The 17,621-nt window shown below is 48.1% G+C and overlaps 1 protein-coding gene across 2 annotated transcripts in view; it reads right to left on the reverse strand.

Moving 5' to 3' along the window:
* The window catches only part of LOC140734460 (fatty-acid amide hydrolase 2-like), a 78,548-nt gene extending 68,813 nt beyond the window's left edge, over positions 1–9,735 (reverse strand). Inside the window, exon 1 of one of the 2 annotated variants that reach the window (XM_073058434.1) lies at positions 9,324–9,735. In XM_073058434.1, the coding sequence (XP_072914535.1) occupies positions 9,324–9,512 (189 nt within the window). In that variant the 5' untranslated portion in view covers positions 9,513–9,735. The remainder of the gene's footprint in view (positions 1–9,323) is intronic. The other variant, XM_073058433.1, reaches the window with a different exon arrangement.
* Positions 9,736–17,621: the final 7,886 nt, after the last annotated feature.

Here is a 17,621-nt window from a genome sequence, read left to right on the forward strand (position 1 = left end):
GCGACGGTGCTAACACCTCACGACTCTGCCTCCACGCCTGTGTCCCGCACTTGATTCATCCTCAGCTTCATCCTTGCAACAACGTCTACTGCTCTTCCTTCATCAATGTGTTTAGTCACATCCTCAAAAAATTCAATCAGGCTCGTAAAGCACAATATGCCCTTGACAAAGCTATGCTGACTATTCTTAATCATATTATACCTCTCCAAATGTTCATAAATCCTGCCTCTCAGGATCTACTCCATCAACTTACCAACCACTGAAGTCAGACTCGCTGGTCTATAATTTCCTGGACTATCTCTACACCCTTTCTTGAATAAAGGAACAGCATCCACAATCCTCCAATCCTTTGGAACTTCTCCCATCCCCATTGATGATTCAAAAATCATCGCCAGAGGCTCAGCAATCTCCTCCCTTGCCTCCCACAGTAGCCTGGGGTACATTTCATCCGGTCCTGGCGACTTATCCAATTTGATGCTTTCCAAAAGCTCCAGCACTGTCATGGTCCCTTCTGACAATCGCCCACCTGGCTATTTACCTCAGGAATTGGGCCTCAATCACCTCGTTTAGTTCCAATCATTCTCAGCTTCCACTAACTACAAACACCTGTTTTCCATCAGCAACTGCAGTATAAAAACCCTGTGAACAAGGAGCTGCCAGTTCGTTGGTTGACTCTGGTGTGAGTAACCTTGTTTCCTGGTTCTTAGGACCACCAGTTCAAGCATTGCTCCTGGATGCTGACTCCATGCTCGCTACGTTAATAATGCCTTCTGACTCTGCCTCCACACCCATGTTCTGGACTTGGGTTCGTTTCCACTGCCATGTCCTTGCAACAGAACGAACTGGCCACGATGAACCCAGCGGACACGGATCCTGTACAACAGGCCCTGGCTAGCCAGGGCTACCTATTGGGCGCCCACAACCAACTACTTCGGGAGATCACAGAAAACCTTCGGACACTAACCACCAATGTGCAGAAGATCAGTGAATGAGTGGACCGGGTCTCCACTTCTGTTTCTCCGTCCCCTCCAAGAACTCCGACTACCCAAACCTCACCGCTCGGGATGGCTTCGCCCCCGGAATCAGCAACCCCATCCCCTCGAGAGCCGTTATGTGCCCGAGCCTGAACCCTACGCCGGGGACCCAGGTGGGTGCCGGGCCCTCCTGTTACAATGCTCCCTAGTCTTTGAGCTGCAGCCTCGTACCTACGCTTCTGATAAATCGAAGATCGCGTACATCATGGAGATGCTACGAGAGGATGCCTTGGCTTGGGCAACTGCAATATGGGATAACCAACCACAGGTTTGTTCCTCCTACTCCTCCTCGGTTGCTGAAATAAGGAAAGTCTTCGAACAATCCATTCGTGGTAAAGATGCCGTGAAATGGTTGCTTACTCTTCGTCAGGCTTCGCAAAGTGTGGCCAGATATTCCACTGAGTTCCGGACCTTAGCCGCAGACTCCGGGTGGAATGACGAGGCCCTGCGGGAGGTGTTTCGACAGGGCCTCTCAGACAAGATAAGGATGAGTTGGCCGCGAGGGACGACACGGACTGTCTGGACTCTGATCTCGCTCGCCATTCTATTAGATTATCGACTTCAGGAGCGTCAGAGAGAGAGAGAGAACCAGTCACCTGCTCCTCAGGGAAGCCCACAGTCCACCTTACCAGTCTCAGCCAGCCCCCCCTTTCGCAGCCGCTCCCAGTGTGGCTTCTGCTCTGACTGTCCCCAACCCCCTGGGGGAGGAACCAATGCAGCTGGGACAGAACCGTCTCTCCCCAGCCGAATGAATAATACTCCCTTCAGCAAACACGAGGAAATCTGCAGATGCTGGAAATTCAAACAACAACACACAAAATGCTGGTAGAACACAGCAGGCTAGGCAGCATCTATAGGGAGAAGCGCTGTCGACGTTTCGAGCCGGGACCCTTTGTCAGGACTAACCGAAAGGAAAGATAGTAAGAGATTTGAAAGTAGTGGGGGGGGGGGGGGAAATGCGAAATGATAGGAGAAGACCGGAGGGGGTGGGATGAAGCTAAGAGCTGGAACGGTGATTGGCGAAAGTGATACCGAGCTGGAGAAGGGAAAAAGGATCATGGGACGGGAGGCCTCAGGAGAAATAAAGTGGGGGGGAGCACCGGAGGGAGATGGAGAACAGGCAAACAACTAAATGTTCATGCCATCAGGTTGGAGGCTACCCAGCCAGTATATAAGGTGTTGTTCCTCCAACCTGAGTTTGGATTCATTTTGACAATAGAGGAGGCCATGGATAGACATATCAGAATGGGAATGGGATGTGGAATTAAAATGTGTGGCCACTGGGAGATCCTGCTTTTTCTGGCGGACCGAGCGTAGGTGTTCAGCGAAACGGTCTCCCACCTGGTGAGAGCTTACTTCTTTGACAAGGACTCTCCAACCCCCACCGATGACTCCTTCTCCCGTCTTCAACCCTCCTCCTCTTCATGGACACCCCACTCTGGTCTTCTGCCTGCTCTGGATCTCTTTATTGCTAACTGCCAACGGGACATCAACCGTCTTGACTTCACCACACCCTGTTCCAATTCCAACCTCACTCCTTCCAAACGCTCTGCTCTCCACTCCCTCCGCACCAATCCCAACCTCACTATAAAACCTGCTGATAAGGGGGGAGCTGTTGTTGTCTGGCATACTGACCTCTACCTGGCCGAGGCACAGTGACAACTCTCTGATACCTCCTCTTATTTACCCCTTGATCATGACCCCACTAAGGAGCACCAGGCCACTGTCTCCAATACCATCACCAACCTTATTAGCTCTGGGGATCTGCCTTCCACTGCCACAAACCTCATAGTCCCCACACCCCGCACTTCCCATTTCTACCTCCTACCCAAGATCCACAAACCTGCCTGTCCAGGTAGACCTATTGTCTCAGCTTGCTCCTGCCCCACCGAACTCATTTCTGCATACCTTGACACTGTCTTATCCCCCCTTGTTCAATCTCTTCCCACCTATGTTCATGACACTTCTCATGCTTTGGATTTTTTCAATGATTTTAAATTCCCTGGCCCCCACAGTCTTATTTTCACCATGGACGTCCAGTCCCTATATACCTCCATCCCCCACCGAGATGGTCTCGAAGCTCTTCGCTTTTTTTTTGGATTCCAGACCTAACCAATTCCCCTCTACCACCACTCTCCTCCGTCTAGCGGATTAGTTCTTACTCTCAATAAATTCTCCTTTGGCTCCTCCCACTTACTCCAAACCAAGGGTGTAGCCAATGGGCACCTGTATGGGTCCCAGTTATGCCTGCCTTTTTGTTGGCTTTGTGGAACAGTCCATGTTCCAAGTCCATCCCCCTCTTTTCCTTCGCTACATCGACGACTGCATTGGCGCTGCCTCCTGCACACATGCTGCGCTCATCGACTTCATTAACTTTGCCTCCAACTTTCACCCTGCCTTCAAATTTACCTGGTCCATTTCCAACACCTCCCTCCCCTTTCTTGATCTTTCTGTCTCCATCTCTGGAGATGGCCTATCTACTGATATCTACTATAAGCCTACAGACTCTCACAGCTGCCTGGACTATTCCTCTTCCCACCCCATCTCTTGCAAAAATGCTATCCCCTTTTCACAATTCCTCCATCTCTGCCGCATCTGCTCTCAGGATGAGGCTTTTCATTCCAGGACGAAGGAGATGTCTTCCTTTTTTGAACAAAGGGGCTTCCCTTTGTCCACCACCAACTCTGCTCTCAAACGTATCTCTCCCATTTCCCGCACATCTGCCCTCACCCCATCCACCCGCCAACCCACTCGGGATAGGGTTCCCCTTGTCCTTACCTACCACCCCACCAGCCTCCAGGTCTAATGTATAATTCTCCATAACTACCGCCACCTCCAACGGGATCCCACTAACAAACATATTTTTCCCTCCTCCCCCTTTCTGCTTTTCGCAGGGATCGCTCCCTACGTGACTCCCTTGTCCATTCATCCCCCCCATCCCTTCCCACCGATCTCCCTCCTGGCACTTATCCTTGTAAGTGGAACAAGTGCTACACCTGCCCTTACACTTCCTCACCACCATTCAGGACCCCAGACAGTCCTTCCAGGTGAGGCGACACTTCACCTGTGAGTCGGCTGGTGTGGTATACTGCGTCCTGTGCTCCCAGTGTGGCCTTTTATATATTGGTGAGACCCGACGCAGACTGGGAGACCGTTTTGCTGAACACCTACGCTTGATCCACCAGAGAAAGCAGGATCTCCCAGTGGCCACACATTTTAATTCCACGTCCCATTCCCATTCTGATATGTCTATCCATGGCCTCCTCTACTGTCAAGATGAAGCCACACTCGGGTTGGAGGAACAACACCTTAAATACCGGCTGGGTAGCCTCCAACCTGATGGCATGAACATTGACTTCTCTAACTTCCGTTAATGCCCCTCCTCCCCTTCTTACCCCATCCCTGACATATTTAGTTGTTTGCCTGTTCTCCATCTCCCTCTGGTGCTCCCCCCCCACCTTTCTTTCTCCTGAGGCCTCCCATCCCATGATCCTTTCCCTTCTCCAGCTCTATATCACTTTCGCCAATCACCTTTCCAGCTCTTAGCTTCATCCCACCCCCTCCGGTCTTCTCCTATCATTTCGCATTTCCCCCGCCCCCCACTACTTTCAAATCTCTTACTATCTTTCCTTTCGGTTAGTCCTGACGAAGGGTCTCGGCCCGAAACGTCGACAGCGCTTCTCTTTATAGATGCTGTCTGGCCTGCTGTTTTCCACCAGCATTTTGTGTGTGTTGTTGTTACTCCCTTCAGCACCCCAGACTCGGATGAAGATCCCGGCAACCGTGAATTACCAACAACAGTCCCTGTCCCTATCTGCTTTGGTGGATTCCGGTGCTGAGGGCAATCTGCAGGATGAAGAGATAGCCACCCAGGCCAGAATACCTTGTGAGCCGCTAACCACCACCCTGGAGGCCTGGGTCCTGGACAGAAAACTACTGGCTCGGGTAACCCAGTGTGCGCCACCCCTGACCTTGATCCTATCCGGCAAACATCGGGAGGAGGTACGGTTCAGTCTCATTCATTCACTTCAAGCCCCGGTAGTTCTGGGGTATCCATGGCTGACCCAACAAAATCCCCATATCGACTGGTCTACCGCGAGGATAGCTGAATGGAGCCCGTCTTGCCACGCCAACTGTCTGTGGTCGGCCCCATCTGCCAGAGAAGCTACTACAACCCCTACTGTTTTGGAACCCCTTGACTTGTCCTGCATCCCCACAGAGTATCAGAATCAGAATCAGAATCAGACTTTAATCGCCAAGTACCTATGCACATACATACAAGGAATTTACTTCCGGCAAATGTTGTCTCTCTGCTCATAACAATAATAATGATAAATATAAATGAAAATATAAATGACTTGGGACCGGTGTTCAGTAAACAACGAGCCCTTTCCCTGTCTCCACACCGCCCATATGATTGTGCCATCGACCTTCTCCCCGGGGCCCCTCTACCCACCAGTCGCCTTTTTAACCTATCCCGACCGGAGAGAGAGGCCATGGAGAAATACATTAGCGAGTCCCTCGCGGCAAGCATTATCAGGCCTTTATCCTCGCCGGTAGGTGCTGGTTTTGTTTTGTAGAAAAGGACAGGACGCTTCGTCTTTGTATTGACAACCGAGGCCTAAATAATATAACAGTCAAGAACAAGTACGCTCTACCCCTCATTAGTTCGGTATTTGAACCACTGCATGGAGCCACCATCTTCTCAAAGGTGGATCTTCGTAACACCTTCCATTTAGTCAGGATGAGGGAGAGGGACGAATGGAAGACGGCCTTCAATACACCTCTGGGCCACTTTGAATAGTTGGTCATGCTGTTTGGCCTCACCAATGCTCCTGCCGTTTTCCAAACCCTGATCAATGACGTACTGAGGAACTTTATCAATTGGTTTGTATTTGTTTACCTTGATGATATCCTGATATTTACTTGCAGCCCCCAAGAACACATACACCATGTCCGTCAAGTCCTCCAGAGACTGCGGGAAAACCAGTTATTCGCAAAGGCAGAAAAGTGTGAGTTCCACGTCCCTTCGGTCAGTTTCCTAGGCGACATCAGGTAAAAGCAGACCCTGAGAAGATCCGGGCAGTGGAGGAATGGCCTAGACCCATGACACGCAAACAACTTCAACGATTCCTGGGGTTTGCAAACTTCTACCGCAGATTCATCAGAGACTACAGTCGAGTGGCAGCCCCCCTTACCCGGCTTACCTCACCTACCACAGCATTCACCGACCTGAAGAGGCGTTTCACCACCGTTCCCATCCTGGTCCATCCGGACCCATCCCGTCAATTCATCGTTGAGGTGGATGCCTCTGACTCTAGGGTAGGCGCGGTCCTATCGCAAAGGGCAAGTTCGGATGAAAAGCTTCACCTCGCGCCTTCTCTCTCGCCGACTGTCCCCCGCCGAGCGGAATTACGACGTGGGGAATCGGTAACTGCTGGCCGTCAAACTAGCACTGGAAGAATGGAGGCACTGGTTGCAGGGGGTAGAATGCCCGTTTGTGGTGTGGGCTGATCATAAGAACCTGGGGTATATTCAGACTGTGTAACGGCAGAAAACCCGTCGACCTGGAGCGACCACATCCTGTGGGTTGAGTACGCCCACAACTCTCTGGTGAGCTCTGCTATTGGGAGGTCTCCGTTCGAGTGCTCCCTGAGGTACCAACCCCCGCTGTTCCCCGCGCAGGAAGAGGAGATTGCGGTACTGTCGGTTTGGGACCATATTGATCGGTGCCTTAAGATTTGGGAGGAAACACGCACGGCCCTACTCCGATCAACAAATTAAAATAAGAAGACAGCCAACCGACACCGGACTCCGGCGCCGGAGTACCAACCTGGGCAGACGGTGTGGCTTTCCTCTAAGGTCATCCCGCTCAAAAACAAACATAGGAAACTCGCCCCTCGCTTCCTGGGACCATTCAAGGTCGAAAGGGCTATCAATCCCACAGTGGTCCGCCTAATGCTGCCAAGGTCCATGCGCATATACCCAACTTTTCATGTGTCTCAGTTAAAGCCAGATTCCGTCAGCCCCTTGTGTCCCCCATCAGAGTCTCCCCCACCGGCCCGCATCATCGATAACCATCCGGCATACACCATCCAAAGACTACTGGATGTGCACCATAGGGGCAGGGGTCTCCAATACCTGCTAGACTGGGAAGGGTACGGTCCAGAAGAGCATTCCTGGGTGCCCTGCTCCTTCATCCTAGACCTTTCCCTCATCCAGGATTTTCATCGGGACCATCCAGACAGGCCTGGAGGATCACCTGGAGGCTCCCGTTGAGGGAGGGGTACTGTCACGGTCCCTTCTGGCAACCGCCCACTGGGCTATTAACCTCAGGAATTGGGCCTCAATCACCTTGTTTAGTTTTAATCATTCTCAGGTTCCACTAACTACAAACACCTGCTTTCCATCAGCAAATGCAGTATAAAAACCCTGTGAACAAGGAGCTGCCAGTTCGTTGGTCGATTCTGTTGTGAGTAACCACATTTCCTGGTTCTTAGGACCACCAGTTCTAGGTCTAGCATCACTCCTGGATACCAACTCCACGCTCGCTACATTAGTAACGCCTCCCAATTCTGCCCCCACGCCCGTGTTCTGCACTTGGGTTCATTTCTGGTGCCATGTCCTTGTAACAAGCACATCCTCTTTCTTAATATCTACATGCTCAAGCTTTTCAGTCTGCTGTAAGTTTGCATTACAATCACCAAGATCATTTTCCATAGTGAATACTGAAGTAAAGTACCCCTGCTATTTCCTCCGGTTCCATACGCACTTTCCCACTGTCACACTTGATAGGTCCTATTCTCTCATGTCTTATCCTCTTGCTCTTTACATACTTGTAGAATGCCTTGGGGTTTTTCTTAATCCTGCCTGCCAAGGCCTTCTCATGGTGCCTTCTGACTCTCCTAATTTCCTTTTAAGCTGCTTCTTGTTAGCCTTATTATCTTCTAGATCCCTAAAAATACCTAACTCTCTGAACCTTTTGTAACCTTTTCTTCTTGACTAGATTTATTACAGCCTTTGTACACCATGTTTCCTGTACCCTACCTAATTTCCCTGTCTCATTGGAATGTACCTATGCAGAACAACACACAAATATCCCCTGAACATTTGCCACATTTCTTCCATACTTTTCCCTGAGAACATCTGTTCCCAATTTAAGCTTCCAATTTCCTGCCTGATAGCCTCATAATTCCCCTTACTCCAATTAAACGCTTTTCTAACTTGTCTGTTCCTATCTTCTAAAGAAGATATAATTACAATCACTATCTCCAAAATGGTCTCCCACTGAGAGATCTGGCACCTGACCAGGTTCATTTCCCAATACCAAATCAAGTACCGCTTCTCCTCTTGTAGGGTTATTTACATATTGTGTCAAGAATCTTTCCTGAACACACCTAACAAACTCCACCCCATCTAAACCCCTTGCTCTAGGGAGGTGCCAATCGATATTTGGGAAATTAAAATCTCCCATCACGACAACTGTGTTGTTATTACACCTTTCCAGGATCTGTTTCCGTATCTGCTACTCGATATCCCTGTTACTATTGGGCGACGTATTTAAAAAAACACCCAGTAAAGTTACTGATCCCTTCCTGTTCCTAACCTCCACCCACAGAGACTCTGTAAACAATCCCTCCATGTCGTCCACCTTTTCTGCAGCTGTGACACTCTCTCTGATCTGATCAACAGTGCCACGCCTCCACCTCTTTTGCCTCCCTCCCTGTCCTTTCTGACACATCTAAAACGAGGCACTTGAAGTAAATAATCCTATCCCTGAGCCATCCATGTCTCTGTAATGGCCACCACATCATAGCTCCGAGTACAGATCCACGCTCCAAACTCATCCGCTTTGTTCACAACACTCCTTGCGTTAACACAGATACATTTCAAACCGTCAGTCTGAGCGCGTCCCTTCTCTATCACCTGCCTATCCTCCCTCTCGCACTGTCTTTTACTATTTGTGAGCTTTCTCTATTTGTGAGCCAACCTCCTCTTCCCCAGTCTCTTCAGTTCCGTTCCCACCCCCCAACAGTTCTAGTTTAAACTCTCCCCAGTAGCCTTAGCAAACCTCCCCGCCAGGATATTGGTCCCCCTGGGATTCAAATTCAACCCGTCCTTTTTGTAGAGGTCACACCTGCCCCAAAAGGGGTCCCAATGATTCAGAAATCCGAATCCCTGCCTCCTACTTCAATCCCTCAGCCACGCATTTATCCTCTTCCTATTCTCAGTGTCGCGTGGCACAGGCGGTAATGCCGAGATTACTACCTTTGCGGTCCTGCTTCTTACCTCCCTTCGCCGAATCCTGCGCGCTGACTCCAGTCCCGAGAGCAAAAGGAACGGGTGGACCGCAGGCGGGACAGTCCGGGGCTTCTTGTTCCCGCCGATGTTTTGGAAGAGTTCGAGCAGGGCGAGGAGCAGATTGGACAGGGCGCGCAGCAGCAGCCACGCAGCGCGCTGGAGCACTGAAAGCGACATTGCGCTCAGCCGCAAACCCACAAGCGCACTCTGGTATGGCCGGAGTGAAGTGGAAGATGGGCGGTAAGCGAGCTGGAAGGAGGGCCCAGAGCAGAGTGACGGAGCGTGTGCTGGCGCTGGAGGTTGATACTAGTGCCAGCGGGCATAGAAGGAGAGCGATAAGCATCGGAGGGCTGGCAGAGCACAGTGGCTGTGCTCCATGACCTGTCAATGGACGGGGGTTCATGAGATGCCATGCTGACTGAACATTCCCACTGCATTCCTGTGAACTTGCATTGACCTGCGTGTCGTGGATCAATGAGACATTCTCATCCAATTTACTGACGAGGAAAATGTTCTTGCTGTTTGACATTACTTACAGGGAGCAGAGGCTGGCTGATTGTCAGCTGTGTGACAGCTCCTTATGCGTCCCGCTAGAACACGACTGGACATCGTACCACACAGTAACTGTATTCCTTTGGAAACTCCTCACAGCCTCCAGTATCATAGTCTGCATTTATACACTGCCCACTTCAACCTCCAACATGAGCAGGGCTTTTTGCATTGACTCCGATCTTTCTCAACTTCACTTGGAGCAAGAAGGCTGAAGGGTGAACGGCTAAGGATTTCCAAAGCAAAGGCAGTTTTCCTACTCGGGGTAAAAGAGAAGCAAGACTGCGCAGGCCCGTGACGTCAGCCAGTAGAGCGGGAAAAGTTTAAAAAGACCACTGTATCCAGCGGGCAGCATTTGGAGTGAGAGGGCTTTGGCTCATCGGGCTTAGGCCGTAACAAGGTGAGGTAGGTTTACCCATGTTATTTGTGGAAAGGAGGAATATGTGAGTGAGGCCAGTTTTCTGTGCTCGGTGTCAGATGTCGGGGGTCCTGGAGTCTCCCAGCCTCCTGGATGGCCATATCTGTGCCCGGTGTGTCAAGCTGCAGCTCCTAAGAGACCGAGTTAGGGAACTGGAGACGCAGCTCAATGACCTTCACCTGGTCAGGGAGAGCGAGGAGGTGATAGAGAGGAGTTATAGGCAGGTGGTCACACTGGGGTCACGGGAGACAGACAAGTGGGTAACAGTCAGGAAAGGGGAAGGGGAAGAGTCAGGTACTAGAGAGTACCCCTGTGGCTGTACCCCTTGATAATAAGTACTCCTGTTATGGGGGGTGGGGGAGCAGCCTACCTGGGGTAAGCAATAGTGGCCATGTATTGACCTTCATTAATCATGGAATTGCATTTAGGAGCTGAGATGTAATGTTGCAGCTACTTAGGACCATGGTCAGACCCCACTTGGAGTACTGGTCACTTCACTACAGGAAGGATGTGGAAGCCATAGAAAGGATGCAGAGGAGATTTACAAGGATGTTGCCTGGATTGGGGAGGATGCCTAATTAAAACAGGTTGAGTGAACTCGACCTTTTCTCCTTGAAGCGACGGAGCATGAGAAGTGACCTGATAGAGGTGTACAAGATGATGAGAGCCATTGATCGTGTGGATAGTCAAGAGGCTTTTTCACAGGGCTGAAATGGTTGCCACAAGAGGACACAGGTTTAAGGTGCTGGGGAGTAGGTACAGAGGAGATGTCAGGAATAAGTTTTTTATGCAGTGAGTGGTGAGTGCATGGAATGGACTTCCGGCAACGGTGGTGGAGGCGGATACGATGGGGTATTTTAAGAGACTTTTGGATAGGTACATGGAGCTTAGAAAAATAGAGGGCTATGGGTAAGCCTAGTAATTTCTAAGGTTGGGACATGTTCGGAACAACTTTGTGGGCCAAAGGGCCTGTATTGTGCTGTAGGTTTTCTATGTTTCTACTTGCAAAATGACATGGGGTGCATGTCAAGAATTGCGAATGACTCCTGTCTTGCTGACTGGAATATTGTGGTTAGTGGGGTTCCATTGTGGTTAGTGAGGTTCCATTGTGGTTAGTGGGGTTCCATGTGGTTAGTGGGGTTCCATGTGGTTAGTGGGGTTCCATTGTGGTTAGTGAGGTTCCATTGTGGTTAGTGGGGTTCCATGTGGTTAGTGGGGTTCCATTGTGGTTAGTGGGGTTCCATGTGCTCAACCCCTTGTTTGTTTTATGTGCATTTACAGTTGACAAAAGAAATCTACGTGATTGACAGGGAGGGGAAAAGTTTTCAACCAGAATAATATGGGTGGTCAATTTGGTTGGACAGCAAAGGGGCAAATGGAATTAATTCCAAGAAATGTGAAATTCAAAATGTAAGACAATGTGGGAGGATATTGAGAAGCACAGAGGAACAGGAAGTCCTTGGAGTACATGTTCACATACATACAAATAGTCGCTCCATTATAGGGCCTTTATATTATATATGCCTTATTAGGCAAGGCATAGAATATGGCTATACTGGAACTATATAAGACATTAGTTAGATCACAGCTGTTGTATTTATCATAGATGCCACTATATCCCAGAGTTTAGAGGTGAGATAAAATAAAACTTTGACAATCCAGCACGATTGCACTGGAATTTGCGATTTTCTGGACTACTGTGAGATATTTCTATGTAATAGCTCCTATTACTTTAAAACATGTATGAGTGAATTGGGTAAATTTAAAGAGAGTGTGGGATGTAAGGCACCTTTGAGAGTGAAGGGATTGTGGAATCTGAGGTCCGGTGGTGAGTTGAAATGGTGCATTGGAACTAGAGCCCCACGAACAGAAAGGAAGGGCTGCAGCTGGGGTCGGGTAAGTGAAAGGGAAGCACACTAACTGGGGAGCTCATGAGTGGAGAAGGAATGCAAGAACACTGGTCTGGACCAGACGAGCAGCATGAGTATTTGGGTCCTAGTGAGTTGGAAGGGAACTCAGACACAATCGTGAGCCAATGGAATTTCTGGATAGTTGGATAAATCTGAGAAAAAGTAATTTATTTCTTTGGACAAGGATGCTGAGAGGGAAGTATATTAAAGGGGGCACAAGGAGCTGTGACCGCTGTAAATTAAAGGGATTGGGGGATCCAGAATTTTATGGCGATAAACAGAGTGCTGGAACTTTGGCCCCTGTGTGTTATTGGGAAGACTTGGTGTATCAATCGAAGTGCGAAGGGTCCCGGTGTTTTAAAAGGAGCATTACAGTAGGGACCCTGTTAAAGACACCCAGTGAGCCAAACGATGATCTAACAGGATTTCAGAAAATTCAGATAGCCGATTATCAGAACGTTACAGCAATACATAATTTCTAAACTCCAACCCCCTAGCAATAGCGGCTAAACTAACATTTTTGTTTGCCACCAACACAAACTTTTTTTTACTTGGAATTAGTGCAAAGGATAAGATGAGTCAGATACACGCCACTTGACTGAAAGAAGAGTGAACATCAACGGCAAAACTGATGCAAGTTTGAATGCTGATGCATTAAAAAACTACATCAGATTTCCAGCATGTGAATTTATTCAGAAAGCCTGTTGAGTCTTTCCAACATTTTCTGTTATTTTCAGCTTCTCTACATTCATTTGCAAATTCTTGACACTCTTTTGGTCTCACCCCAGTTCAATCGTCCTGTGAGACAGCTTTGCACATGTTTTCTACCACTCTGCTCCAACTGCCACTTCGCTCCAGCCACTCCAGCTAGCGCTTGTGAATCTGTGGCTTAGCGCGCGATGTCACTTTCAGTATTCCAAAGCACTGCGTGACTGGAATATGTGAATGGGGAAATCATAGAAGATAGAACACCGAACAATGCAGCAGAGAAACAGACTCTTTGGCCCATGATGCTGTGCCAAACTAATTAAACTAAACCAGTATCTTCGGCCTACACCATGTCCATATCATAAGGCAGTAAGACCATATGATATAGGAGCAGAATTAGGCCATTTAGCCCATCAAGTCTGCTCCGCCATTTCATCATTGCTGATCCAATTTTCCTCTCAACCCCAATCTCTGCCTTTTCCCCGAATCCCTTCATGCCCTGACTAATAAAGAACCTATCATACTCTGCCTTAAATATACTTAAAGACTTGGCTGATCTTGGTAACAAATTCCACAGATTCACCACTCTCTGGCTAAAGAAATTCCTCCTCATCTCAGTTCTAAAAGGACACCCCTCTATTCTAATGCTGTGTTCTCTGGTCTTAGGCCTCTCCTGCAATAGGAAACATCCTCTCCACGTCCACTTTATCAAGTTAGGTTTCAATTAGGTCACTCCTCACCCTTCTGAATTCCAGTGAATACAGGCCCAGAGCCATCAAATGCTCTTCATATGACAAGCCATTCAATTCTGGACTCATTTTTGTGAACCTCCATTGAACTCTCTCCAGTGTCAGCTCATCTCCTCTAAGAGGCCCCAAATCACCCACAATGCTCCAAGTGAGGCCTCAACAGTGCTTTATAAAGTCTCAACATTATGTCCTTCCTTTTATGTTCTAGTCCTCTTGAAATGAATGCTAGCATTGCATTTACCTTCCTCACTTCAAACTAACCTGTGTCCCTTTGCACCTCAGATTTTTATATTTTCTTTCCATTTAGAAAATAGTCAGTCCTTTCATTTCTTCTACCAAAGTGCATGACCACACACTTGCCGACACTGTATTCCATCTGCCACTTAAGATGTCTATTCCAAGGAAAATACCTTCATTATTTGGACAGACCCAGAAACACACTGGAAGCTGCACTCCACCGTTTTCGATCATTTGCGGCTCACTCCTTTCTGCTTTCACTGTTTTCCCTCTTACACTCCGAATATAAATAGTCTGTCTGGTCGCTGGCAAGGGCAGGTCAGTTATCGATACCGATGCCCCTGTGTCCACCAGTGTATCACATTGCCGGCCTCAAACGATCCTTTCGTGTACATCTGCGGTTCACCAGCGCTGGTAGTGGAGGCCGCCGCCACATCTTTTCCTGACCTAGAAGCTGTCTTCGTCAGCTCTGTTATCTGATCGACAGACTGATTGGTCAGACTGGGTGCTGATGGGGTGAGAGATTGCGTGTCTGCCGTGACTTCCACCTGTTTTTCTTTCCTCTTTTTTGGGCACTGCCTCCAACCATGTCCCGATAGGCACAGCTGTGACATATCACCTCCCACATCTATTTCAGAAATTCCCTGCTTCGTGCCCTGGCTACTGGCAAACATTGCATCCACTGTAGCCACTTAAGGATTTCTCTTGTACTTTCTTTCGTCTATCTCACCGACCCACGAAACTATTGCGGAGTAGGTCAACCCCACCGCTGTTCCTAAATCTGCAACTTCCTGGTGGGCTGAGCTCAGGCCTTTCTTCATCTTTTTCAGGAAGACTGGGTCATTCCTCAATGGATTATCCAACCGTGAATACTCCTCATATGCTCTATATTTATGTTCTGCATAATCCATGGCTGTCTCATCAGCTCTTTGAATCAATGCCATTATCGTTCCCCAGTTGCTCTCACCTCCCTCCAGTCGCTGCCTCACTTCCCTTTCATTGCTGGCATTCCCGGTAGCTGCCCGTGTACCCTCCCGCACTCCCTGAGCCATACCGTCCGACGTATTCCTCGTGTATTTTGCTCTTAGCAACACATGAATATCTTTAGGGTGCACCAAGTGAAATTCAAACCTTTTCCTCGAGGTTGCACCAGAATTCCAAATCCCCACATGCGAATTCAAATGAGGATGACTGTTAAAAGGCTCTGTTTCTCCCAGGATGAGAAGGGCCTATGAATGGTCGTAACCAGATTCAAGGGTCGGCTCGGATCATCAGGACTCTTGGCCTGACGGTGCCTGACCTCAATAGGTGCCATCCTGATAGATATCTCTGGGTAAAACCTCTCCCTGAAATATCTCCACAATAACCCCCACAATACGCAAATATAAATAATGGGTACCAGTTAAACAGCACATGTTTAAAACCGCAGAGTACGTACTCTGCAATTTGCCACTTTTGAGCATCTGAACCCATGCTACGTGCTGCATTCTTTTGCGTCACACTGCAAAAATCGTATGCTAAAATAAATTTCCCAAACAAGTATAATCGCTCTCAATCTGGCATACCGAACCACTGGCAACCACCGTTTGCAACTGGTGGCTGCGTCTCACCAAATTAACACATAAAGTTTTGTCTCTTATGTAAACAAACACACATGCACACACCATAATTCCAAGTCTAAAGCTATGTGGTTTTGCAATGCCTCTGTACTGACCACCACCAATGCTGCCGACTATTTAGATATTGCTTATTGGGTTTGACAGAGACTATATTCCATTTCAGTTGCTAACTTTTCCAATGCTGATGCCATATTAATCAGTTCCTGTGCTACTTTATCGGTTCCACAAGTAAGTGCTACCTTCTCCAGGAATAACACTTAAGTACCTTTATGCTGGGGTTAGCATTATCATATGGGGGGTGTACCATCCTCTCATTTTTTCCAAATTGATATCCTGTTCTTCCCCCAGTGACATTCTGGCTATACCGATAAGGGGAAGAAGGGGGTCTACGTATCTGAGTCTCATCACCATTGTACCAGGAACCAAACATATGCAGGGCAGAGGGCTTGGACCAATTAAAGTAACAATTCATCTCTGTTTCATTGAAGAGTACAGGTAAACGGGGCACACCCATTTCTACATCTGCCAGGACAGCCATACAAATCCAGCAGCTTGCTTGAGATTTTAGTCCTGTCTGCACATTCATACCGTAAAGTATTTGTAAGAAAATGTTTGTGGCCATTATATCTGTCAGAGAAAGAAGGAGGACTAATCCAAATGTCATTGGAACACTCAGTAGTTATATTTTTTTGTACGTCTTCATGAGTGTGAGTGACATAAAACCACAATGGCTTTTCTTCTACCTGGAAGGCTACATTGGTGACCAGCAATACCTGAAACGTTCTTTCAAATCCAGGTTCCAAAGAGTTCTTTCTTTTAAATGTCCTCACAACCACAAAGTCTCCGAGTTCAATGTCGTGGTACTTAGTGTTTGCTGCCAGTTGCTGGGCTTCCTTTTCCTGTTAAAGATATTTGGAAATGCTTTTTTTGGGGCAATACAATAGTTCCGAATACTCTCATCCAGATTACGAACATCCATCTGCTTAACTCCCAGTGGTGCATCCAATGACATGCGCAAAGTCCGTTCCATTATAATTTCACATAGGGACAAGCCAATGGTTCTACGAGCGACGGCTCAAATTGTCATCAGAACTGAAGGGATCACCTGCTTCCAGCTTAGTCCAGTTTCCTCACACATTTTGCTAAATTTATTTTTAATTGTTCAATTCATCCTTTCCACTAGGCTTGCCGACTGAGGCCGATAGCGATGATGGATATCTTGATCCACTTGTAGGGCTTTGTATACTTAATTACTACTTTAATTAGTTTACCATTGAAATGGGTACCGTTGTTTAAGGGGATCCCAAATCACGGGATTATTTCCTTCAACAAACATTACACTATTGTAACTGCATCATTCTTTCTGCAAGGAAATGCTTCAACCAATTGTGAGAACACCTCAATAATGACTCATCCATACTCATACTCTTCACGTTGAGGCAATTCAATGAAGTCCACCTGTAAATATATAAATGGGCCATCTGTCGGCGGGGTTTCAGCCTGTTACTTGTACCAGTTTTCCTGGATTCTGTAAGGCTCTTATCATACACCATCTACAGATTTGTTCTGAAACTTGAGATACACCAGGGTCAAGCTTGTTTTATCTAATCAGTTATTCCCCTCTTGCCCACATGTGTGAACTTGGAAACACATTGGACAGTCCATTCTACCAATTTACCAGGGGACGCAATGTGCCCATCGGGGTTAAGCCAATTAGCACCATGCTGCACACAACCCTGCTTTTTCCACTTTACCCTTTCACTTAATGGAGCAGTGGACTGATATGCTTGTGAGACCTCCAAAATGGGAGGTGTCATCAGGGCCCACAACATGGGTGATGCACCATCAATAACTCTCAGAGACGTGAGGCGAGATATCGGCTTTTATTGACTGGAAGAAAGAACAAGCAGCAATTGACCACCATGCTACATCCTGGAGACCGAGGGCAGGGCTCAGGCCTCAATCGCCTTTATACTGGGGTCTGTGGGAGGAACCACAGGAGCAGTCAGCCGGGGGGGGGGGGGGGGTGTCCAGACAGGTATATGTAGTTCACCACAATGGGATTACTTGTTTTTGACACTACAAGGGTAGGACTA

The sequence above is a fragment of the Hemitrygon akajei genome, chromosome 10 (assembly GCF_048418815.1).
Source record: "Hemitrygon akajei chromosome 10, sHemAka1.3, whole genome shotgun sequence".
Lineage (NCBI taxonomy): Eukaryota > Metazoa > Chordata > Chondrichthyes > Myliobatiformes > Dasyatidae > Hemitrygon > Hemitrygon akajei.